This window comes from Ixodes scapularis, unplaced genomic scaffold, assembly GCF_016920785.2.
Source record: "Ixodes scapularis isolate PalLabHiFi unplaced genomic scaffold, ASM1692078v2 PGA_scaffold3__209_contigs__length_174095766, whole genome shotgun sequence".
NCBI lineage: Eukaryota > Metazoa > Arthropoda > Arachnida > Ixodida > Ixodidae > Ixodes > Ixodes scapularis.
This window is the reverse complement of record NW_024609868.1, coordinates 108,084,209-108,110,580: the sequence shown is the minus strand read 5'-3', so window position 1 is coordinate 108,110,580 and position 26,372 is coordinate 108,084,209. Positions and strand designations below refer to the sequence as shown.

The following is a 26,372-nucleotide window of genomic DNA, read 5'->3' as shown; positions in this document are numbered from 1 at the left end:
GACAGAAAGTGATCACGTGGCGAAAGCCAGACGTATGAGTGGTCCGTCGAAGCTCGCAGCTTCCACCGCACAATCAGCTTAGGGCTGATGGACGGTTTACGGGCGCGCATTAAAGGTCACGTCGATGTCGATTGCTTCCGAAGGTGTTTTCGAGCTGCCACGCTCGATAACCGACGCAGACGAGTTACGCTGGGGCTGGCCCTGAGACCCCCCCCACAAAGCGTGGCGCTTTACGCCGCAGCAGGGAGTCTTTCCTGCCTCCTTCGGCTTATTGAACACGACAAGGACTACGTATCCCCCCCCCCCCCCCCCCCGCGCCCCCTCAAACGTTACCGCTATGCTGCCTCGATGTCTACCCATTATGTTTCAATCAGAGCCTTTCAGAGCTCGGCGTTCTGACGTCACCACAACCCCTGCAAAAGAAGCAGACGAACTTGCGCTGCTCCGCATTGGATACACACAACGCTGCCTACCTTGCGTTAGCGTCGCCGCAACGTGTCTTGCGGCGTTTCACTACCAGCGCGACGTTAGCAGGCGGCGTAGCCAAAACGGAAGCCACTGCTGCTTTGCGTAGACTGTGTACGAGCTCTAGCGTGCTTGCCGCACGGGTCCGGGATCAACTAACGATGACGTCGTGCTGAGGCCTTGTCTTCTTTGGGATATTGGATTGGATCGCAACAAACGCTATCGAACCATCGCAACCAATGCAGCGCTGTGAACAGATCACGGGACCACGGTTCCCGCGCGTCGCTGCGTCTCTCCCAAAGGTCACGTGACACTAGCATGGTATGGTTTTGCATTGGTCCGGTGTCTCGTAGCGTCCACTGCGATCCATCCTAAACCCAAAACAGAGTATAGTATAGTCGCTCCAAGGAATTCGAAGAAACATGTCTAGCCTTCACGCTAATAAACAGGCGTGGTCATTTGTCTCGTCGTTGCATTTGTTAAACTGTGCTCGGCGATAAAATCTGTAAATGACGTCTCACGTAAGAATAAAAAAGCAAGCGACAGGTTCATATATAGGGGAGGGGGGGGGAGCTATCTATCACAGTAATATCCCGATATATAGGCTTCCTGAAGTCGAGAGTAAATCGGGTGAGTGCATTTTCGGTGTGCTATCAGAAAAAGCGTAATAACTTTTATTTTTGCATTGTGTGTTCCTGCCAAACAGGTGATCGCGGTATTGGGCAATAAAGCACAGAGGGCGCTACTTTCTTGTTAGCAATGTTCGCTTGTATCCCGCCATAGCTAAGTAACCGCATTTACGCTGAGGTCATCACTCATCCGAACACTACGATTATTGGAAGTGAGCTGTCTTTCATTGTTTACGAACAAAAATAGCAAATCAAGCCAAAAATAGGGGTGGGTTATCTTGCGGGGTAGGCGCATCTCTCATGATATTGCGACATATGCATCCACGTTGAGCCTCTTTAAGGAAAGATTTTCGCTAAATAGCAAACAAGACAATAAACATTGCATCATTACCCTTTATTTAGATGTGCCTAAAGTTTATGTCTGGTCGATTGTTTGCCGACTGTAAGGATGGTGCGGAAAACGTATTTATTAATGTCTAACCATGTGGCCGTATAACTATTGGTAACGATTTTGTCCTAGTCATTTGTGTGATACAATCGAGAAGTAGTTCGTGTTTGATAGTTTCTTTTGAACAGTATCGATTTGAAAATATTGTGTGTTTCCTCGCCTTGCCATCCTGCACTAAGTGCCAAATTCCAAGTTACAGCGCTTTGGATGCATGCGCAGAGTACTATATATATTTTTGACTGGATTGGGCAGGGGTGGGACTCAATCCCCAACCCGGTAGACGAACTGGTATACCCCAGGAAATCAATTAGAAGAAGGTTTTATAGTTGAAGCTGTCTTTATTTCAAGCGAGAAAAGTTTTGATTAGAGTAATATGCCTCTAATATTTAGTTTAAAAAATAGATGATTGCGCGGAGCTTTAAACATTACGTCCCGCACAAATGGTTTCAGATCTTAAGAGCATTCAGATCGAGGATCACGAGACCGTGCACCCCACTCAAATTTTAGGGAATGCAAACACAGCTCGTAATCACAGACATTGTTATGCGACACCTCCTTGCGAGTTTTATTTCTGTATTTAGTAGTCCTGTGTACATTTTTTGGGGGAAATGACCCGACAAATGGCGATGCCAGCTATACATTTTAAACAACCAAATAAAACTGAACATGAAGTTTCATATATGCTAGGATTCATGACGGGAAATTCGCGCCTACAGGTATCCTGGTCCTCGCCACTTGTGGCACTTTTCAGTGCAGAATGCATTCTAACGGAAGCGAAATTGGCGCTGTGTTCAAATCTTCTTGCGACGCCGTCACCGTAGCCCCAATGGCTAAATTTAGTGGAACGCCACGTGACTCGTATACCATGGGCCCTGTGGTCCCGCGTCAATAGAGGTCACGTGGTTCGCGTGAGCACGTAAACGTGGGCCCTGTAGTCCCGTGTCAATGAAGGTCACGTGATCACGTTAGCACATGACCTGCGCCATGTAACACCAAGGCACGTGATGTCACGGAGTCACGTCGCGGTGTCGCGTGACTTGACGTTACGTTGCACCACGAGATGGCACCCATCGTTACTATATCTAATAACGTTGTTGGCACCGTGACATACCGTGACGCTACAACTTCGCACCGTGAGTCACGTGATCTTACATCCAGCTGACACGCTGCTCAGATTTCCATATGCGTACATCCCTAATACACTCTGCATATAGGACATTTGGACTGCAGATCAAAACTTTGCATTATTTTTTTTTTCACATGTTATGACAAGTGCTTTTTTGAGGACTCTGAAAGCGGACGGGCGGTCACATCGCCTAAGAAACTTGACCCTATTACAACAAAAATACTCTTGTGAAATCTCAGCATGGCAACCGGCGTTTCGTATAAAGACATTGAGGAAGAATTCTTCATCAATGTCTCTATACGGGTCCAATCCGCGTCCAAAACATTACTGAGAGAGCTTAAGCTCTCTCAGTAATGTTTTGGACGCGTATTCGAGGCTCCCAAAGAGTTCCTTGAGTTATTCCAATTAAGTTCTGTGACCTTTGTGCTTCGTTTAGACATAGTACGTTACGGACTGCGCAATAACATTTCAATCAACCTTTCTCTGACTGAAACCCTGTATTCTCACTGGTCACGCCAGTGGTGGACGCGTCTGGGAAGATCCCGACCGGCTTCTCGGACGGCAGTCTAGCCGAGCTGGGGGACTTCGACATGTGCCTGAGGGCGGCCGTCAAGAACTCCCTGGGCGACGTCCAGTTTCGGGGTCAGTACTGCAGCCTGACCCTCAACTTTCCGCTACCACCCAAGCCGCCCATCATCCGCTACGGGGTGCCAGTGGTCGACACCACCAGCTTTGCCGACGACTCGGTGAGACGCTTCTATTTCCCACCAAAAGTCACTTTCTTGGTTTTTACTTTGTTGATGTGGTATACCATAGTCACTGACAGGGTGAGGACGGCAAGGAAAAGCTTCAGTTGTCCTGCCTCCAGCACGATCTTCCTACTTTCACCAACGCTTGGGTGTATCGTGCACGGGGGAAAAGCATGCAGCGGTCGGACGTTCAACAAACACGCTATGCAGTTCTCACTCTGTAGATGAATATAGCGCATTTAAAAAAATTAAGTTCTTATATAGTTTTAGAATATGTGTTTGTGTTCCGGTAACAATACTCGATAACGATACGATGCAAGCGGGAAGGCGCTGGTGGAGTATCGGGTAATATTATCGGCGTTATTAGAACGATCTGCTAGAAATCCTTACTGACTGTTTGGATCAGGTGTTGCCAAACTGCGGCTTGCGAGCCGCATGCGGCTCTTCGCGGGTCCAAAAGTGGCTCGCGGCTCCCTGGTAAGCATGACTCACCTTTGGTGTCCCCAAGCTAAAAAGATCTCTAGTTTTTCTGTTTTTTTTTTTTTTAAGAAGCTCACAATCTTGGCAATTTTGTACCACACTACGTAAAAACAGCTGGAAATACTTTTCAACATATAGATGTGTCCAGTGGCCTTGTTTCCTTTACTATTATAGAAATAATTTCACACAGTATACGCACAACAGATATCAAGGGCAGTAGCTCGCTAGCGAACCACGCATTCATTTTCGCTTAGCGGTTGAAAAAACGTTCTGCTGCCTGGTATTTTTTATCGTAGTCGACAGATTCTACTTGCCTTCTTTGGAAAAAACTGTTTCCTCCATATCTTTTCTTCTTAAAAGTAGCCGCTCTTCTCTTCTTTTGTGGCTTATTGTTCTTTTGTAGTTTTGTCTGCGGCTCTAACCCCATGTCACCCAGACCACAACTGGTTTAGGTCCAACAGTGCGAACGCCGTCCTTTATTTTATTAGTGCCGGACAACTTAAGCGATCGGTCGATACGAGAACCGCTCACAAAGTGAAGAGCGCAGCCCTAAGTTTGTCTTAAAACTTTCTGTGGCAGTCGCCATATCTTGCCGAATTGACTTTTCCACGAGAGACTGGTTAATCATTTATTTGTAAGTTCTTACTTTTGAGTACCCGCTAATCGTACTTCGCAATCAGTTCATTCATTGGAAGAGCACTAGACTAATGGTTCAACAGAATGCTAATCGCTTCCCTTAAAAAAGGCGCATGGCTCTGTTCGTCTCAAGAGACCAAAAACAAGTCCGGACGTATAGATCAGGCGTGTGCCACACTTGGTATTCTCAATAAACGCGAAACATGAGCAGGGGTATTGTAAATCTTTCTCCTTTTAGAGCGCAGCTCTTAGCCGCCCGTTCCCGGCTTGAGCGGCGTCGGCGTCGCCGTCGCCGTCGCCGTCGGCTTAACCGCGCTGTGCATTATGGGTAAATTTCCCCGCTAAATCTAGCGGAAAAATTTCCCCGCTAAATCTAGCGGAAAAATTTCCCCGCTAAATCCAGCGGAAAAATTTCTCCGCTACATTTAGCGGAAAATTTCCCCGCTAAATGTAGCGAAAAACTTTCCCCGCTAAATCTAGCGGAAAAATTTCCCCGCTAAATCTAGCGGAAAAATTTCCCCGCTAAATCTAGCGGAAAAATTTCCCCGCTAGATCTAACGGAAAAATTTCCGCGCTAAATCTAGCGGAAAAATTGCCCTGCTAAATCTAGCGGCAATTTTTCCCCGCTACACCTAGCGGAAAAAAATTCCCCGCTAAATCTAGCGAAAAAATTTCTCTGGGGGTCACGTGACCCCCCCGAGGTCACGTGATTCCGTAGACACGTGACACCCCCAACGTCACACGACCCCCACGTGACCTTGGGGACGGGGTCATGTGACCCCACCAAGGTCATGTGACCTCAGGTCACGTGACCACCCCTTCCCGGGAACACGTGAACCTCAGTACCCTTCCCTCCTCCTCCTCAAGAGCTGCGCTCTAATTCGGCGTTACAGAGAGTTGTAAACGGCTTTCATTTTTTATCCTATACTCGTCCCCGAATGTGGGCAGAAATGCGTTTACTTGATGTCCTTGCGACACTAATGTAATTATATTTTTTGATAAATTCTCGAGGTCACAGTATAGGTAAGCTCCGGAATTTATTTCGAGGAGAACACTCGCAAATTATCTGCTGCTACTTGATCTCTGTAGTGATCACGAGAGGGATTCTTACCTAACAATAACGCGCCTGCGGTGGTTTAGTTTTACCTTTCGCATAGCGTTCCTGTATTCCCGCTTATAGCAGGCATTAGATTTTACCGATGACAAGACTTCGGCTCTACTACTTCAATCATAGTATCTGAGTGACCCCCACCTTGACGCTGACTTGCTCAATCGCCTTCTTCCAAAAGACCCTTTACAGAAGGGAGCGCCATTGCCTGTCCGCCATTGTTGGAGCACGTACCCTGATCCCATAGGACTCGAGGGCTGCCTCAGCTATCGGCGCGGATTCGGATCCAATCACACGCTTCGTGACCAAGAACTTGCGGCCGCCAATGTTGCTTGATGGACTTTGGAAAAGCGTATATTGCATTCCCACTGAGAGGCCTTAAAGGTGCCCCGATTAGGTTTTTAATATCGCCTAAATATGGCGATAACCCCCTCTGCTGGCTCTCAACATCCTAGAAATGTTTAGATCATGATGATACGTGACCTGATTTCCCAATTAAAGAAAAAATCAATCGAGATCACAACCTACCAATTTTATCTCTGGCAATGGGCGGAGCATGTTCTGAAACCAGGACCACTGTCAGCCAATAACAAGCGAAGAAACCTCGTGCCTCCAATCGGTGGAACCGCGGAATGATATCAAATGCGCGCGGCTCGTGGCCCATGCAGCCCGAACTACGATTCAACCAAGCTCGAGCGCGCTCGAGCGCTCGAGAACTAGCGACCAGAAAAACCACTTACGCAAAAGACAAAAAAAAAAAAAAACATAGTTTGTTGTTTCTCAGACGATTACTGCAGTAGTATGTTCCCTCTATACAAATAATTCACATTTTTTACTACTCTTACTTGCTTCTATGATCTACAACAGTATCTACATTTTGTAATAACAGCGTTTGATATCTCCACGACATGTCGCGTTCTTAGGTCACATGCCGTCCTAGCTGCCGGCACAATGCTCCTTCCATCGCAGGAGATAATTTCGATCTTTTATTGTACTTCGAATAGGGAGATCGGCCGCGCATCGTAATTATTTATGGATTTCAAGGATGCTTAGAGCCGGCAGAGTGAGTTATTGCCATATTGAGACTATCTTAGAAAATCTCCTCAGGGCACCTTTCATTTCCATTTTGGAGGCGTACGGCCGGCTCTACGTACATAAACACGGAAGTTGATCGTACAAATATCTGAAAGTACGGTTTCAGCGAACGATTAACGAACATCCTTCATAAAACTTGCAGGTAGTGAAGGAAACCCTGAACCTGGCCTGGGGCCTGTACACCGCCAAGGTGAGGTTCGGACTCTGCTTCCCCGACCGGTGTCAACCACCTGAACTGGACAGGCTTCTCAGAGCAAGTGAGTGTAGTATAGTGGGATTAACCACAAGATTGCATTGTTCCATGTGTGTACCACGATGACTCAGCAAAAGCAATACAGCTTTTCCTTCAGACTTTAACTGTTTAATTTTTTTTTTTCTGATACAACTTTTGTTTGGCGCGTTTTCTGTGTTCGGTTCTAAGTCGTGCGACGTAATGCCAGTTTATTTAAGCTTCAGTACGGCAAGTCAATCAGCCTTTAATATGTTCCTTCAAGGTAAGCAAGCCCAATGGCGGAGTAGTGTTCAAGATTATCGGACCGTGGCTTGCCGCAAAACGTTTTGGACACGCAAAAGATATTGAAGAATGTTTTCTTGTTGATTGTTCTTCACATCTGCGGCAAAGTTTATGGAGTGCAGTCAGAATATTTTAATCACCAAACTGGGTGTAGCAATATTATCAATCACACTTAATCAACGTGGCACACACTATAATTTATATTATAAAATGTTCCCTCATAGTTCGTATTTCTATTTAATTTTACTGCCATGGCACCGTAAAACCTATCTTAGTTAAAGGCCGACGACCAGACTCAAGATTCTGCAAGGCAGAAGACACTCCTCACCATGGGGGAGGAGGAAACAGGCAACGGTGGACAGGATAGGAGAGGAGGAAGGGAGGTAAAAGTCGAAAGCGCGAACTCGTCACCGATCTTTAACCACTCTACATTTTGGAAGCATATCATTCCCACTTTGAAACATAAGTGAAGCGCAGTGTAGAAACGTTTTAGTCCTACCATATATACGCTGTCGGCCAGTGGTCTCCGACTATCAACCTACCGTATTTAACGAGCATCGCGCATGGTCCTACCAACGTGCGCCGACGCAAATTAATTTAACATTAACAACATAATCAATACAAACGCAACTTACAACAGCTCAGTACTGCCAAGCTGCGACAGTGTGTGAAGTTTTTATTGATAGCTTTTATTTGAAATGAAATAATTAGACTTTCATTGAAAAATAAGTTTTACATGATAGAACGTTAAGTGTGTGTGTGTGTTTTTTTTTTCATTATGGTGTACTTAGAGTTGTTCTACAAAATCACAATGCACCTGCCCTAGAGTCGTTTACCAATTAAAATAATAATCAATTAATATGCGACATTTACTGTATTTGTCTCTTCGTTAATTGTAGTAATGCATAATCTAATGGAGTTTGCAAAACACTTCGGAAAATACGCATTTGCGAATTACAGTATGAGAGGATTTCATAGCCTTGACGCAGGGAAAGAGCGTTTGATGGAGCAATTTTATTGATGTATGGCTTTGTTTGGTAAATTCAAATGCGTACACTGGTGGCAAAATGCGAGGAGATGGCTGGAAAGAAATTTATGCATATTTTTACTGGCGTCATGTCGCCAGTTACTAGGCCCAATTTAAACAATAAAAATTTGTGAGACATCTGTGACGTACACAGGTGTATTTTTTGCCACAAACGGTACACTTGTGACGAGGAGGCTGGAAAAAAGCTGCTAGTTAGCAGCTTGGCGGGTTCCAGCCCCCTGAAACTCGGTGCAGGCAGCACGGCAATACCAAAATATAAAGACATATTATCCACACAAACAAATACATATACATAGTTATGAATATTCAGCTTTACAAATAAATACTAGAATCTGTCAAAATACCTGGCATATTTTAGATTAAGATTTGCCAAAGGGATAATATAAAAAAGCAATAAAAAATAAAAACAAGTCTGCAAATAATGCACCTAAAATCCGGAATAAAAAGATACTCTACATATAATAATGTAAACAATGAGAAAAATAAGACGCGATAGAACACTTGATGGTGTAATAGACGCAGCAGGAATCACAGTCATAAACGTGGCTCGCTGATGATGAAATAGTAAAATATTTAGTGATATAAGCATGAAAGCGATGTGTAACTTTAAAGCCCAGAAATCGTAGTGATACCAGTGAAAGTAACAATAAGCATCAGATAGCTTATGGAAATGTAGAGTCATGCCCTAAAAGGTAGTCTCGAACAAGATTCTTGATTTTAAAGAATGAATATGCAGTTGACAGAACTTTTGTAGTTTGCTCTAATTTTAGTTTTTCGTAGTTTTTGTGCCTTCCTGAGTGTACGACGAAATGCGTAACACGGCGCCACGTTATCTTTTCCAATGGTGCTGCGCTTTGATTTATATATTAACTGGAACGACTTAAAATAATATAGTTTGTCTGCCTTTAATATGTTAAATTTAACAAAAAGTGGTACAGTAGGAAGTTCCTTTCACTTTACCCTTATATTTTCCAATAATCGAAGCACCCTATTTTGCAAAACCAGTAATCTATTGTAGTTAGATGTTGTTGTTGTCCCCCCTACCCATATGTTGTAGCAAAGTTCGGAGTACACAAGAGAACGAAAGAGCAATTATTTTAACCATGTTGGTATCAAGTTTCCTATTCTGTAAATACAACCAACTGCTTGGGATAGCTCTGAGGTTAACCTGCTGATACGGGTGGTTCAGGTTAACTCTTGGAAAAACCATCAGCTCGCCCCACCTTCCTCCGCAGAGGCCGGCCGCGCTGCGCGACATGACTGAAAGTAGAGCATAGAACACTTAATACAGTAGTACAGAAGTACTACTCTATCAAGTACAAGTCTCGCCCACTGATTAAAATCTTGATGCTGCGTTTGACAGCGACGGCGAGAATGGCATGCAGTAGCAACCCCGTTAGGATCCTCATTTTATTTATGAGTCGGTAGAAGAATTAACGTCTGAATAATAATTTAACTGATTAATCGGTAAGTTAAACAATTCATTACACAGTAATTGTCCATCACGAATATAATAAATTACAACACAAACATGTTTACAATTCAAACAGAAGACGCGGCATCTGGCATGGGACTGGCCTCGATTTACGGTCAGCGAACTCTTTTATAAGCTCGGGCCAACGGTGTTGCCAGCCCACATTTCATACAAAACAGACTCATTCATTTCTACTGGGCCATTCCGTGCCAAAAGAAACGCGGCGATTTTTCATGTTTACAATCTGCACGGATAACATCATTTGTATAGAGACACCTTTGAACTCAACGGAAAATGTTTTCTTTTTTTCTTACGTGATTAATATTTTTTTGTTGTTGTTGTTGATAGCATGCTCCACATCTTTGTAGTTTGCATAAAACAGGATGTTCATTTGCATAAATCATGAAGGCATAAACATGTTTTATCTTGCACTAGAACAGAAACACTAAAATACGCCTTTTTGGGTTTCAATAGGAGTTCTAAGTAAGAAACAATTATTTTTTTTTATATTTTAGCCAGCATGAAGTAAGGTGTTAGCTACCATACTTTTTGCCTTTATTGTTTTAAAGCTAACAATTGAATGGCGCGCATAAGAATATTGAAGCCTTGTTTTGCGCGTTTTAATTAAATGAATAAATTCCCAGTTTATGCAGAATTCTGCACAAACTGAGGGCCATATTGAAAGCTAAAAGAACGCAATCTGGGAAACGGTTTTCGCAATTTTGAAAATAGCTAAAAATTCAATCCGCCTCATCTGTTTAACATACCAACGATTTAGAAAAGTACCGCTTGTTGTTGCTAATAGATTATTTTTCAATACGAGCCTTACGTCCTTGCCTCGTTTACGACGCACGCCGGCGTCCGCCAACGAGGAGTGAGCCGTGTCAGACGACGCCGCAAGGCCTTGAACGCTCTGCTAAAAACACTCTTAATTCAGTTGAAGCGGACGTTATCCCGACTTTCATGCATCTTTGTTCTCTAGACGATACGTAGTGATATTGGCATCTTAATTTCCCTCCCCTTCTCATCAAGTGGCATCCGACGAACGCAGGCCTGCATCGTCTGCTTCCCGAGCTTCGGGATGCAGACTGGGCGTAGGCGTCGCCTGTCTAGATATAAGAACAATTCAAACCGGATAGCTCGCAACCGACGCGAAACAATAACGGTGCTGTAGCTTGAACGAAAATGAAAAGAAATTGTTAGAATATGGTGGTGGAAGAAAGCTTTCCACTTTTTGAGGTGGACCCCTGGTGAGTTGACGGTCCGCACATGGGCAGTATTTTAGATTAAGGCATACCCTGGTGGTCAGTGAAACATGCCTCGAATCCTAAAATCACTTTAGAATTTCTAGAATATCTATTGATTCATAAAGACGAGAACACATGTGTGTTAAAATATTTCTTTTTTATGTTTTTTTTTTGTTTTTTTTTATAAAATGTTTAGAGAGGATTAAGTGGTGGTCCTATTCAACTTTCAAATGCACCACAGATATGTGCGTATTAGAGTAACATAAATTGGCTTCCTGCAGTCACTCTATTTAGCCATGTCATAATGACAAGGTACTCAACGCTAATAAGGACAATAGCAAATGATTTCGGATAAAACTTGCAGTGTTTAACTCTAACGTGGATGACGCCGGCGTGCGTCGTCAATGATGCCGGCGCCTGGAGGCAAGGCCGGAGAAACATAAAATAATTTCTCAGCCACAACTAAAAATGCTTTTTTTATTTTTGCTTTGTTAAATAGATGAGGTAGGTTGACCTTTAGGTTATTTCAAAAATTGGGTGAATACTCTAAGAATTGTCTTCACGTCTACTTACCCGCAAAACACTCGAGGAGCCAATCTCTGCTATCAACGAAATCAGCTCAACGAATGATGAGGCGGAACATCTGTTGAGACCTTCAAAATAATATATGCGCTGTGGCATTACGCAATGCAAGCATGACGCTTTGCATTGCGTAAATGGCACAGCGCAGTCTTCATTTCTAAGTCATAACGTACGTTCCGCCTCATCATTCGCTGAGGTAATTTCGTTGATCGCAGAGATTGGCTCTTTGCGTGTTTTGAAGGTAAGTAGACGCGCAGGCATTTCTTAGAGTGAACCGTTGCCTCTATTGTTGGGTTTCTTTTTTTTAATTTTTGCGGTTGGGAAGTGCATGTATGTGTCTGTGTGTGTGTGTGGGGGGGGGGGGGGGGCTTTTCTGCATAGACTCAGAATTTTGTAATATAATTAAAGCACAACGGAACCAGGCTTTAAATTTTTAAAACAAGCAATTCTATTATTTGCGTTAAGAGAACAAAAAAAGGGGATTGTAGCTAACATCCGGCTCGAAGTTGGGTAAACAATACAAAAGAAATCTCGAAATCTATCTTCATTTTGGAGCTTCTATTTGTACTAAAAATGCCATCCTTCCGTGGTTTTTTGTTTTTTTGTTTTTTTTTATTTTAGGGCAATATACCTTATGCTAGTGACTAATTAGGCGCCCACATAAATGTTTATGGTATGCAGAAAGTTTTTTAGAGATTTTTTTCTTTCAAAACTACATCAGGTTTTATGAAAATTAAACAAAAATTGAAGCATGATATCAGCAAAAGTAAAATTCAAAAATTAATTTTTGCACATAAAATACTTTTTCTTGAGATCAGAGGCGTCTTCATCCAACTTTTTTTTTTCATGTCTATCTTAAGCACACAAATATCGCCGCGTCTCTTTGGTATGGAAGGACACTCCCGGCATTTTGATGGCGTTTGATTTTGCCAGCTGTACAGTAACCAAACCGTTTATTCACGTTTACCAAGTGCATAAAGATTTTGTATATCAACGAGTCCTGCTGGCGCAAAGCACTGTTTCACACTGAATTAAAGTGGCTAGAATAGTATCCACATAAAACCAGAAAGCACTCTGTTTTACTGCCCACCACAGCTCTACAAATTCCTCTTTTTACTGCATCGGTCAAGGAATTAGTAATAAATTAGTGATCTCATTCATAAATCAGTATATTAATTAATGTATTACCTTTGCAACTATAATCTTCACTCGTTTCAGTCGCTGAAAAAGCACATCTCAATTCAACTCTCCTGGGCTGCGTGGTGGAGGAGAACCTACGGTTGAACAAGTCCCAGATCATCGCAATGTAAGCAATCACGCCGCATTGTCTGAACATCGGCCCACTGCGGCCATTTTATATCTTGTGTGTTTCAACTTTTTTTGTATGGAACAACTAAAATGACGCTGTCGCTTTGCTGATTACTGTAACAGCTATATTGATAACCGGAAACTCAAGGCGCCTCTCAGATGAGCCGTAACTTCAAAATGATTTCTGGCTCGGAACTATTAGTTACAAATGTGCAGTTCATATTTTCTGAAATCCTCCTACAAAGCCGTGTATTGTGCCGCTTCTTGTTACTTAAGCACAATAATCTAAGCGGCAGAAATGTGACAACAAAAACCTAGCTGACATTACTCACCTTGCCTGGGAAAGTAATTAAAATACACTTTTATATATATATATATATATATATATATATATATATATATTAATAATAATAACCCGTCTGGCCTAAACGATATTTCATAATAAAGGCACCCAGGAATGACACGGGCTCTGGGCGCACTGTCTCTGTCCCAAGACCTCAAACACTATTATACTGCTGTTTCTTAAATAAAAATTTACCATTATAAATGCCCTTTATTTTTTTATATATGTAATATACGGGAACATAATATACAAGAAAGTTATTTCGCTTAGTTTCACGGCATTTCAATATTCTCACTACACGTAAAATAAGCTAAACATTCGCCAGCTCGTTCGCGCCCTAACTTTTTGTTCACTAAACCATTGTCGTAAGCAACATACGGTAATGCGTATTTGAGAATGAATACCTGAGGCATAATAAATTGGTTCATAAACAAACTTTAAGCGTATTTGACAGCCTAATGCCTCAATGATTGCCACATTAAGTGACTGTTGATCGTAGTTCTATGTAATATCACCAAATTCACCTGAGCTTCAATCTAAGCCCAAACTTTTCTATCGAAAGGAACCTTCATGTCATATGGAACATCCCCGTGGCTGCCTATCAGAGCTCTCCATCTGCCGATGTTCGTCATCAATTACTTCTCTGACGTTCTAGCAGGAACTCATTGACGTTGAAATTGGCCAACAGTTAGCTTAGGCAGTCAATAGGTATGTCGATTACATGCACGGGTAAGTCCTGCAGACTGTAGAAAACAAAAAAATCATCCTCCACTTAACCTGGAGCTTGTGCATGTTGTGGCCCAATCTATTCGCCTCTAATTGCACTCTGCAAGACGCCAGAAAGAAACAAGGACGTCCTTTTTGTTAAAAGTTATCTTTAAACGTATTAAGATACAAGGAGGCTTAACCAATATCTATGCTGGTCCTTTAACATTTCTTTGTTTATAAAACTCTGCTCGTCCTGCTGGTATTTGTAACAAAGATATTAAACCGTAATTTACACGAAAAGGAATTTACAAATTGGGAGTTTTTGTTTAACCCTCCAAAGCTTTCCAGGTATTTTTCATTATCATATTGGGAGGGTCTGCACATCTATGAGGCCATTCATTAGTTTATCTGTCATCAGATATGGTGAAGAAAAAAACGCATTGTAGGATAAAACGGTACTGATCGCTAATGCTGTGGTCACATGCCTAATTTTAATGAAAGGAAACTCGCTATCCAACATTTAAGCAGGGGGAAAATATGCTGGAATCTGCGGAGTATATATCGGTGATTCAAGTGTGAACGAAGAGTGCCTATGAAGATATATATTTATTTATTTATTTACGTACCTTAAAGGCCCATTGCTGGGCATGACATAAGGGGGGACTGTTCAAGTAAAAACACAAAGAATACATAGAAGATAATGCTGTGATGGATGGATGGAAGAATAATTTTATAGACAACAGGGGCACTTCAGTTAGTAAGAAAAATCACAGTAAACACATGAGCACAAAGAGTGACAGTGTCACGTCAGTGAAAATCTTGAATTATGTACGACACAAGAACGACAAATAGACATTCCTGAACGTTCACAATCCTATGTTAACACGGGACAACATATGAGGACGCCAGAACTGCAAACTCTCTCCAAAATTACCAGGATCACTGCCGGGATACGGCAAAGCAAAACTTTATTTAACAAAATTTGACAAACGATATCGGAACACTCCAGGATCAACGATGGCAACAATGTCCTCGGGCAGGGAATTCCAGGCTCTAATGGCTTTAGGTATGGCTCAATTGTTAAAGGAAAATGTGGACCCCGATATTCGGCGAACGGACCGGCTGTTGTTTGTGCGAGAGGACGCCCTGTGAGGCGGTTGGATAAAAGGGAGCTCCTGTACTCCCTGGCTGGAGAATAGTTTGTGAAACAAACACAAGAGGGAGATCTCGCGAGGAGAAGCTAATGGAAGCAGACCAATATCATTTTTAATTAAGGATGCGCTGTCGTACCACAAATAAGATGACTCAATAACCTGGCTGCGCGATTCTGTACCCTTTTAATTTGGTCCGTCAAGTATCTCTGATAGGGGCTCCACACTGACGACGCGTATTCTAATTTAGGTCTGACGTAAGTCTCGTATGCCAGCTTCTGAATATTGGGAGGTGCAAGTTTTAAATTTCGTTTTATGGAGCCTAGCGTACGTGATGCATTCGCTGTAATTGCCCTGATATAAGTGGACCAGGAAAGGTCCTCAGCAAGACAAATTCCGAGGTATTTGTAGTGGGGTGATTGTGTCAAGAGTTTATTGTTCAATGAGTATGGGAATGAGGATACGATTCTTTTACGAGTGAAGATGACTCTTTTATATTTGGAGACGTTGGGGAGCATGAGCCACAGTCTACACCAGACGTCAATAATATGCAAGCCCTGTTGCAGAACAAGGTGGTCGTCGTTTGACTTGATTTGTCTGTATATTACGCAACTGTCAGCAAATAAACGAATCTGTGATATGACACGGTTCGGAGGATCATTGATATAAATCAAGAAGAGAAGTGGTCCGAGTACGCTGCCCGGTGGAACACCCGACCCCACATCAATCACAGGTGAACTAGAATTACCGATAACAGTATACTGCTGCCGATGGGATAAAAACCCGCAAATCCAGGAGAGGACCTGTGAATCAAGATTTAAGGACGAAAGCTTTGTCGAAAGTCGACCGTGCGGGACCCGATCAAAAGCTTTCAAAAAGTCCGAGAAAACAACATCAGTTTGGGTATGGTTGTCCATATGGGAGTGAATGTAGTGAGTGAATTTGAGTAGTTGCATATCACAGGAATGCCCCTTACGGAAACCGTGTTGGTGCTTAAAGAATAAGACGTTGAGCAAGAAGTGTGACATGACGTGAGTATATATTACATGTTCCAGAAGCTTACATACAACACTGGTAAGAGAAATGGGCCTGTAGTTAGAGACGTATCTTTGATCCTCATCTTTGTGTACTGGAATTATCTTTCTAATCCTCAAGTTGTCCGGAATTTGACCTGTGGGTAATGATTGGTGAAATACTATCTCAGTATCTGGCTGCAAGTTGACAGTGTTTTTTTTTAGAATCTTCATGTTAATGTCGTCGTGACCGGCTGATGCTGACACCTTAGCGGTTTTGATCATATTTGAAATGCCATTAGGCGAGATTTTTATTGGATCCATAGGGGAGTAGCCGGCCTCACTGACCACCGGGGGGATGTCTGACAGGACCTCACTCGTAAAGATAGATGCAAAATAGTCGTTAGGTAGTAGCAGTGAGTTCGTCAGGCACTGCATTGCCGTTTTCATCCGAATGAATAACGCTGCAGGAGAACTCGTTTGGAAACATTATTTGACAAAATTTTTTGGGATAATTGCACAGCATAGACGGTAAGCAGTGCGTATAAATTTTTTTTTTTGCTCGTTTTATGTTGTTGGTGTACAGAGTGGCGCAGGCCTCATACTTCTCCCGAGCAGAAGCACTACCTGATCGCTTTGCGCTCGACATACAATCGTTTCTTTTTATAATTTTTTGAATATGCGTATTGTGACTTTTTCAAGATTTTCCATCAATAAGTTCAATAAAGAACTCATCGTTGGACTTTATCTTGTAGCTTTGCTGCTTGGAATGTGAATTTTTATCTCGATATTTGAATGAAATATGCGTTTCGACATTGAAAGAAGCAGTTTGTCTGCAAGTATCACTCATTTTTAAAGTCAATCACGACCAATTGTTTTGTCAATTTCTCATTCTTACTGCTTAGCCTCTACCTGGATTTGTGAAAACCTAAAAGATAGAACGGAAATTGAAAACCTAAATAATTGAACCTTTACACAGTAAAAAACTCAGATAATTACTGTAGTGTTTTTCCAACAGGCCAACCACGAAACCTCGTGAGTCGTAAGCGTGAGCTTGAGCACGCTTACACGGCCTCGATGAAATTTCCTTCGTCCAACATTCTTCGAAAGAAGGCTTCCATCTGCACACAATGAAAGGATGGTGTCGCAATGCTGTAAGACTTACGAAACACGGCCGCTAAGAGAGACACGTTCGCGCAGTGTGTTTGCGTTAAAGTGACGACACTTTGAGAAAGCGCGTATACTCGCTTTGATCGTAGGGCACTTGAGAATCGTTGTGAGTACGCACTGTTCCTCCCAATTGCGTCCACAAACCGCAGACGTGTCAACATTTGGACGTGGAGATTAGCTAAGACCTTCAAGTTCTGGCATGCCACTTCAAGAGCATCAGGTGCCTGCATCGTTCCCTTTTCAGCGCCGTCCTTGGCTGCTTCATTTGCGTCGTGCTTTCGGCCACCGCTTTTGACATCCTTCTCGGCTGTCTCCGAGGGCACAACCTTTTCGATGAAAAGACAGGTAAGTGAGAGCTTGCGAGTTTCTGAAAAAAAAATGTAAAGATTCAGTGACTGCACCTTTTCTTTTCTCTTTACTCTCTCTCTCTCTCTCTCTCTCTCTCTCTCCTCTCTCTCTCTCTCTCTCTCTCTCTTTCTACTTTTGTAAACTGGCGGAAAACAAACGAGTTGACGAACCAACGTCCCATTAAAGGTTATGTTGGATCGAACACGTGTCCGACTTTCGCATATAGCGTGGCTTTAAAACTCGTCTCTCGTGCTCCGCTTGATGGCGTCGTAGAAGTTTCACGATCTTGTGCGTCGCGATCCTGGCGATGCATAGGAGCAGCCAGGTAGATACAGCAGACGGCTGTACCACTGCAGGTCGCTCTGTGTCCCGACGGTGGACCAAAGCAGACAGGAGTTGGGATGCCGCGACGACAATGACCCTTGCGTCCGCTCACATTGCTTTTGCCAGTATGTTTATAGACAACAACGCTGTTTACAAACAAGCCCGCCTTTGTTTGCGCATACCAGGTGTTGGGCACTGCGCGTGCGCAGAAACCGGATTCGGGTGTGAAGAACTGTCTGCGCATGCGCGGTACCACGCAGCGGCGTGACGTCAGAGTTGAATAGGTGCACACTAGGGTCACGTGTGTTTTCGGGGGGGGGGGGGGGGGAGGCTTGATTTCGGATGTCTATAGGGGGCGGTTTTATCACACATTCGGTATTTTTCGGCGTTTATATTTGATGTCAACAAAGATCGGTGTTTATTGGGGATTATGATGAATAAAATGAGACACGGGGGCATGGCATTCTCCAATATTCCAAGGAATATATACGGTACCCGAGTACTTAAAGAAATGTCCCTTTTCTGAAAAGAAAATGAAACAGGAAAAGAACCGATGTTCCGAAGCAAAAAGAAACCTCGCATCCAAATGGCTGTGGGCTGTGTTCCGAGTTAACACAAAATAAATTTGTAAGAAAAAAAAATATTTTTCCTATTGAAGCTTTGTTTTTTTGTTGTTTTTTTAATTATTAAAATATAGTTTGAACACTTGGTGGGGAGGGGGGGGGGGGGAGGTGTAGGGGTGGGAGTTGTTTTTGGTCAAACCGGCTCGGGGGTTAATTTTTAGAATTAATCGGTATTTACCGAAACCACGAAACCCTATTTATAACCAACCTCCAGAGGCCCTAAACTCGTCAACCACAAAGTTGAGGGCGAAGTTGACGGAGCGCACCGATTGGGCAATCACGACGATGACTTCGCATTTTTGTCGCCGACGTCCGATCGGCGCGCGCCGCGAACTTTCGGCTAAAACTTTGTGTTTGACGAGTTTAGGGTCCCAGGATAGCGAAAGCGGACGGAATGACAAGAAGAGCCTGCATTACAGAGAATGCCCAAGTGACCGATAGGAGTCACGTGGTCTATGGACCCCGTTTGCAACGCGAGCTGTGAGGAGGCAGCAGAAGCGTTTGTCGCCTGCCAACATCTCCGCCTTTCCGCCTGCTTTCCTCTTCGCCACGTATCCAACGCGCACTTGCGCACATCCTCCTCGCGACCAATCCTCGATTTCCGCCACAGGCGTCCGCCATTAAGTTCCAAAACGCTCCCTGTGGTTTCAAATGAACCCTCTCTTCAATCAAGGCCCTCTAGAATGACACACCCGCTCCCGACGTGCAATTTGTTGCCACTTGGGGACACTTTTTCGACGCATGAGATGGATAGGACGATATGCTGAAGGCGCGCGCTCAATATAGGTACCGTAATCGAAACTGCTCCCGAAGTGGCAACAACTGGCGTCACAGGAGCCATCGCGTCATGCTGTCCGATGCCGCGATCCTGGTAATTGGTCATAAAAGTTCCGGTAAAAGAAGAAAGAAAAGAGGCCAAGCAAGCGTGAGTTGCACTGTCGTCGCAGTGTCCCAACTCCCGCGGCTGCTGAATGTCTCGGTAGAGTGTGAAGTGACCTGCGATAAAGGAGGCGTCTGCCGCATCTACCTCCGTTGCTGTATGAACGTCAGGATAGCGGAAAGCCAGATCATGGTACTTTTTATGACGTCATCAGGCGGAAATCGGATGACTTTTCGGGTACGCGTTCCAGGCACCATAGTTTTAAGTTGAGTTTATCGAACACCAGCCATCAAATAAAATTAACTGAACGCTATTTTTTTATTAAAAAAGAAAAAAGAACTTGGTTTAGATTAAAGCGGCGTGCGAACTTTATTTAACATAACTATGTTTAACGAAATACGGCTTAGACATGTAAAGACGTGGATCTTGTGGAAAAAGTTACATCCGAGCGTAGCCAATGTTGATCTAGTATATACCGACTCCAAGTGTAGCAGTTCCTCCTGATCCCTGTTCATTAAACCGTCGTCTAACAAAACTCCCACTCCATAAAACAACTGCCATTCGCGGCAACAAATATTTCATCCATCGCATTCTGCGCCAGCCGATACCACGAGGGCACCACCATATTTCGTGCCCCAGTAGGCTTGCGGCAGTGTATATGTCTGATCTCCCGCAAGGCATGGCGATCAATGCGAAGGTCAATGCCAAGAGCAAATCGTCTGCTTCTTGCGCGGGAGTAGCTGTGACGTCAGAAAGACGCCGAGCTGTGATTGGCCCTGATTGAGGAATAGTGGGTTGACTTGAAGGCAAGCTGCCTTGAGGTCTACCCACTATCCTTCATTCAGAACAAATCAGAGCTCGGCGTTTTGACGTCACCGCAATTTCTGAAAAAGAAGCAGACGAACTTGCACTCCGCATAGCTTTTCGTCTACCCACTAGTCCTTCTCGAACTCGGCTCTCTGGCGTCCCCGCGCGCTCTGATATCCTCCTCTCTCTCAGTTTATGTCCGCATAGTCCCGGAAATTGTGAGAACGGTAGGGCATTTCCTTCGAATGCCTTCCGCCGTGCTTCGGCTTCGAGCGTGCACGCTCGAGAGCTCACGAGACGCCGGACCGTTATAGAAGGTATACGAAGCTGGCGCTGGATGCGGGGTAACTGAAAGATCTTCTTGCGTTCTTACCTTGTCTGTGACCCTAAAGAGGCTAAAGAGGGCGCAACTCCATTTATGAAATGCGTCTAAATTTTAATGGCGGACACCTCGTGCGCAGGCACACTTCGCGACACTTTTAACGCAAACAAGTAATCGTAAGTTTCATTTTTTTTTTTTTCTTAGAATGAACAAGTTTTCATTAAATTTACTATAGTGTGGTTTGGAGTTCTCGATTGGGGCACCGACAAAGGTAGTGAGATTTTTTGTTCGCAAGTACACTTTTAGAGTAAACTAGAAAAGAAAAAAAAAATGGCCCGAGTTTTTTTCCTGCTATCATGGTCCCACAGTGTTCGTTGTTAGTGTTCATGTGTGTTTTGCCGCGTGGTGATTAGGTTAGAGGGAGGAGAGGCTGAGGAAACTTTGAGACGCTTACAGACGATTGACACCCTCGCCTCTTCCTCGCCCCTTGTTCTTCAAACGCGGCCTATAAATCACGTGACACGGCTCGAAAGCATGGAACCGCTTTCAAATATATGCGCACTATTCCAAACAAAAACGAGCGAATAAAACGGCGATTGATGGGACCCTTCCCTTCGCGTCGCTCTATTCGGGCGACTATTTAGCCCGGGCGTACTTATTCTGAGCAGAATGTTCCTTGACGACTCCCAGTTTGAAGGGCCGGAAATTAAAAGCCCAAACTGGTCCGAAGAAATCCAGAATTACCTTGCGTTTTGGCGCATGCATATGATCGCTAATGGTGGTGCTACGTTCACTGTAAGATCAGTACTGGTCATATGTCAAGTTCGAGAATGAGGTCGAAGTTAGGCAGGAAGAACTTGCATGGAAAACCCGTCATTTAGACCTTAAGACAACATAAAAATAGAGAAGGCGTAAGAAGGTCTAGATTTGCACATTTCTGGTATTTTAATGTAGTGTAGATTCAGTGCAAGTACATAAGAAGACTAAAATAGGCTGGATTTCTTATAGCAGGGATCTCAAACACGCGGCCCGCGACTCTCCGGGAGGCGGCCAGCAAGTGTCCCAGGGCTGTGATCTCCTGTTCGTACGCCTCAAGCGCTGCATGCTTCATAAATAATGATTTCTTGTCGTCCATTTATTTCCCCTAGAAACGTAGCTCTGCTCTTTTGGCGTTTTAAAATCGTGAGACTAATCTATTTTCTTCCAGATTGAGGTCGGTTTCGTTTTACATAACGATTAGACACTTTTTTTTAAATTTTGCTATAAAAATTGTTAAGAAACCAAAATCTATCTTACGAAAATATTATTTTTAGACAGTTTGAACTCTGATACTTCCCGAATGAATTGAGTGACAGTCACGACTGTGTGCTCTGTTCCTAGTTGTATTGAGAAATTCCAGCGCGTTACCTGGATGGGGGTCTTTTAAACCTTGTGATCACACTAGGTACAAACCCGAAGTTGCAGTTGTACGAATAAATCAAAGCTTAAGAGGGAACTGATAAAACGGCTTTATTACAAAAAGCAAGTAGCGCGACGTCCCTTCTTTTGGAAATCTCTGGGTGTCGCCGAAAGTCTCGGCTGCTTTCCAACGTGAAACACCATCATTGTTGTCGTTGTTGTTGTTGTTGCTTTCTTAATATACATTAACCCTCTCCCCCCCCCCACCCTTTCTCCTCTTTATGCTGGCCCTCGTCATTTTGGGGGTGGGCTGCATGACCCCCCCCCCCCCCCCCACACACACACACACTCAAATCAGTTTGAGACCCTTGTTCTATAGCAGCAATTAAGGTACATTTATCAACTTTGTGGCTTGTAATGGGTATCTGGTACAAATGTAGCTTGCCTGGTGCTCATGTTGTTTTATGTTTTTGCTTCTATTTACAACTAGTTGTTTTCCCACGCGCGACGCTCCGGTGGCTTGTTAGTTTACTAATGGCTTCCCAATATTGCTAAATATAGTAATGCCTAAATGTGTCGCTAGCAGATATATTCTTACTTAGCTTCCTACCATATTGTAACTTCCTAGATTTTTTTTATCGGTGGGTACCACCAAACTACTGAAATTTCTCTCAGTACATGCCAACAGCGTAACGCCGAATTTCGAAATCGTTTATATCACACGTTTTTTTTTTTTTTTTTTTTTTTTTTTTTTTTTTTTTTTTTAGGTGAGGCTACCAAAGCCTTCATTTCCCTCTCAGTGCCCAGAACAACAGCGGCTGTGTTTCGAGCCGAAAGCTCCAAGTCGATCCTGAAATGCCTGAACGGACTCAGGATTTTCGGCGTATTCTGGGTGATTATGTTCCACACCTACACATACCCGGACATGGGAACTTACAGTAAGTAGTCATCTCGAAATAACTGTGCTCTTTATTTTCGGGAAGCCAAAACGAGCAGTGAACGTTTTCTCGGCACAATACTGAGCGCAACTCTACAATTGGATTGAAAGTTGTCTCTCAGATCGCACCATTTATATGACCACACAAGATGGAGACACGTCAAACCATTTCATCTCTCGGGGTGTACCCCAGGGAGGCGTGTTAAGTCAAACCCTATTTAATATCACGCTTATCAGGCTCGTGCAGTCGTTGACACCAAATGTAAATGTATCCTTATACGCAGACGATATCTGTATATGGGCTTCTGGCTCCACTCGCGTACAAGCTAAAGCCAGAGTACAATTAGCTTTAAAGAAAGTTCACAGATACCTTTGCGTCCGTGGCCTTGAAATCTCCCCTGCCAAATCTGCTGCCATTGCATTCACTCGAAGGAACATGGACCGTTATCCACTTCGCATTTTTAAACACACAATTTCATACGTCAAAAGTCACATATTTCTTGGCATATATATTGATAAAGGACTAACTTGCACCCCGCATATTAATTACTTAAAACGAAAGCTGGTGAGTTTCATTGACCTCTCCCGCTTCATTAGTGGCACTACGTGGGGAGCGTCAGTGCGGGCGTTGCTACGTCTCTATCAGGCTTTATTTATTGGTTTGCTTAGGTACAGCCTTCCAGTTATCAACGGCATGTGCCGTACAAACTTAGGCACACTTCGAAGCCTTCAGGCGCGCGCTCTTCGAGCCTGCCTTGGGCTTCCAGCATGTGCGTCAACAATTGGAACTTTAGCAAAAGCACGCGTTATTCCTATAAGCATCCTGCTCATGCAGGAAACTCTAAGGCTTCATTTAAGACACTTAACTCAGCATGAAGATCTCTCTCTCGCCACCATAGAATCTGCACGTCCAAACTAGAGCTACTCCAAGGCGCTGTCCCAGGTACGGCGATACTTGCCGGGAGATCTTACACAAGCCACAGTTTGCACGACGCCTCCGTGGAGATTTCCTGAACCAGATGTCAAACTTGATATTCCTGGTATCAAGAAAAAATCAAATATGCCAATGGTCGTGATTTTACAGGTTACTATGTCCCATATTTACGGTAAGCATCTCTCAAGAACACATGTCTACACCGACGGCTCATGTACCTCTGATAGTTCTACTTGCTGTGTAGTCATTCCAAGTCACTGTAGAACCGTGCGATTCAAGCTAAGCCACATAACTTTATCTACGATGTCAGAGCTAGTGGCAATTCATCAAGCACTTCAAATCATCTTGACACAATTGCCCCACTTGTGGACAATATTTTCTGACTCCAAGCCGGCCCTCCAAGCAATGTCAGCATTTTTGCGACGCGGTCAAAATAACCAAGTGGTTTTCGAAATAATGACCCTTCTTATGCAGTGTTTGGATTTAGGACACACTGTCCAGTTTCAATGGATACCAGGTCATTGTCGTTTACCTGGAAACGAGGCTGCAGACGCAGGTGTGAAGTCAGCCCATTCTCTAGATGCAACTATTACGATTCCGTATTGTCGGAATGACATTAGATGCCTTATCAATCGTCACGCCACCAGCGCAAGGAGAAATCTATGGCACGATGTCTCCCACCACTATGCTACCCTCTATGCGTTGGACCCAAATCTTACCTTTCAACTTCCACGTGATCTTCCCCGGAGGACAGAAGCAGTCATACATCGCCTCCGGCTCGGTGTCGCTTATACACAGTCCTTCCTTCACCGCATCGGGCAAGCCAGAACATCGGACTGTCCAACGTGTGAATGTGATGAAACCATTGCTCACCTATTGTGCGACTGCAAAATCTACGACGCGGAAAGAGAACACCACAAGAGTACGTTGGTGCAACTAGACAGCCGACCGTTTTCTGTCATGAAAGTGCTCGGAACCTGGGACAGCCCTCAGAATGCAGCGAGGGCCACAAAAGCTTTTGTGTTTCCTAAAGAAAACGCAGCTGAGCTTCTGCCTCTAAAGGACACACGTACTTTATTTGTAATGTGATCTATAGTTTGTGCTCTCGTGTCACTATTCCTTTTTTTTTTACTTGTTTATTGTTCTATGTCCTCCTATCCTTTCCTTCCTCTTTTAACTCCCCACTACCCCCTCCCTAAAACAGAGTAGCCAACCAGGACTCCAACCTAGGTTAACCTCTCTGTTCTTCTTTTTCCGACTCTCTCGCTCTCTCTCTGTACTTCATTTCATCCAATGTCCTAGCGCAGTCGGAGGCAGGAACACGTACAAATAATAACGCGATAACTAGAAGCGCGAGTCACTGAGCCTTCCCTTTTCATAATTTGTTCATCGATAATAGAACACGACGAACACAACATGACATTACGCTTCTGGCTCTGATTGTTTTAAGGCTCGTTGATCCGCCGCACCCGAACCAAAAGGGGCAGTAAAATGAACTTAGAGATCATTTTGTGGCGCGAACTCAACCTGCACATCATTAGCATCCTAGAAAACCTAAAATTACAATCAGGCCTAAACTTTTCTACCTTTAAAAAGGCGACCAAACATCGCGGTACACACCTTTTCTGAGACTTTTAGGAAAAAGAGGACGTGTCTCGGTAGCTATCGAGCTTTTATTAGAAGGAAAATGTCACTTATGATTGTAATTTTAGGTTTTCAATGATGATTAGGGTGCATATCTTGTGTTTGCGCTACAAAAAAATGTGATCTCAAAGTCCACTTTAGGTGAAACGAAGTATAAAAATGGAATAATGATTTACCATACATATCGTGACCCCACGATGTGAATGGTCTATATCATCAACGCTCTGCGAAATAGTGACGCAAATCTACAGCTTTCTAGAGCTTATCGCACAGATGAAAAGTACCGAGTCTCTTGGTAGTAAACGATGCTCTGATATTTAGCGTCTGATGTTCCGGGTAAAAAGCTCTTGCGCATACTCAGAACGGGGTTCGCAGTCCAGTGGACGAAGGCAGCAGCGCGCAAGAGGTGATCATAGGAATGATCTATGCAACACGACGAACTCCACAGTCTCTCTTTGCTGCTTCGATCAAACTAAGTCAAACATTAACCTAAAAACACTGAGATTGGGACGAGAGGGGACAGACAAACAGTCTCAAAATCAGCTGAAATTTATTCGAATAAAAGTCAGCTCTGTTTCAGACTTTGTGTTCGTACGTCCCTTCTCGTCCCAGTCTCGGAGTTTTCAGTCAAATGTTTAGCCACCACCAGCTGGTTTGCACGCTAACCTTTTGTTCACTAAAACTAAGTCGGATATAGGTAATGCTCAAAACTTCTCGGGAAAGGTGGTACCATGCAAAATGTTGGCATTCTGCTATTGTGGTTTTCTAATGAGTAGTCTTATTTGTTCACCAGATCATTCGAGTGATAAACTCTAGTACTTGATTTCACAATATTTTGCTTTAAAAAATACGAAAGTCATA

General features: G+C 43.6%; 1 protein-coding gene across 1 annotated transcript in view; it reads left to right on the top strand.

Annotated features, from left to right (window-relative positions):
* LOC8038884 (nose resistant to fluoxetine protein 6) overlaps positions 1 to 26,372 on the top strand; it is a 67,357-nt gene that overhangs the window by 4,158 nt on the left and 36,827 nt on the right. Inside the window, exons 2-6 of the mRNA XM_029984698.4 lie at positions 3,188 to 3,414; positions 6,879 to 6,993; positions 12,820 to 12,907; positions 17,539 to 17,639; positions 22,764 to 22,934. Of these exons, the coding sequence (XP_029840558.4) occupies positions 3,188 to 3,414; positions 6,879 to 6,993; positions 12,820 to 12,907; positions 17,539 to 17,639; positions 22,764 to 22,934 (702 nt within the window). The remainder of the gene's footprint in view (positions 1 to 3,187; positions 3,415 to 6,878; positions 6,994 to 12,819; positions 12,908 to 17,538; positions 17,640 to 22,763; positions 22,935 to 26,372) is intronic.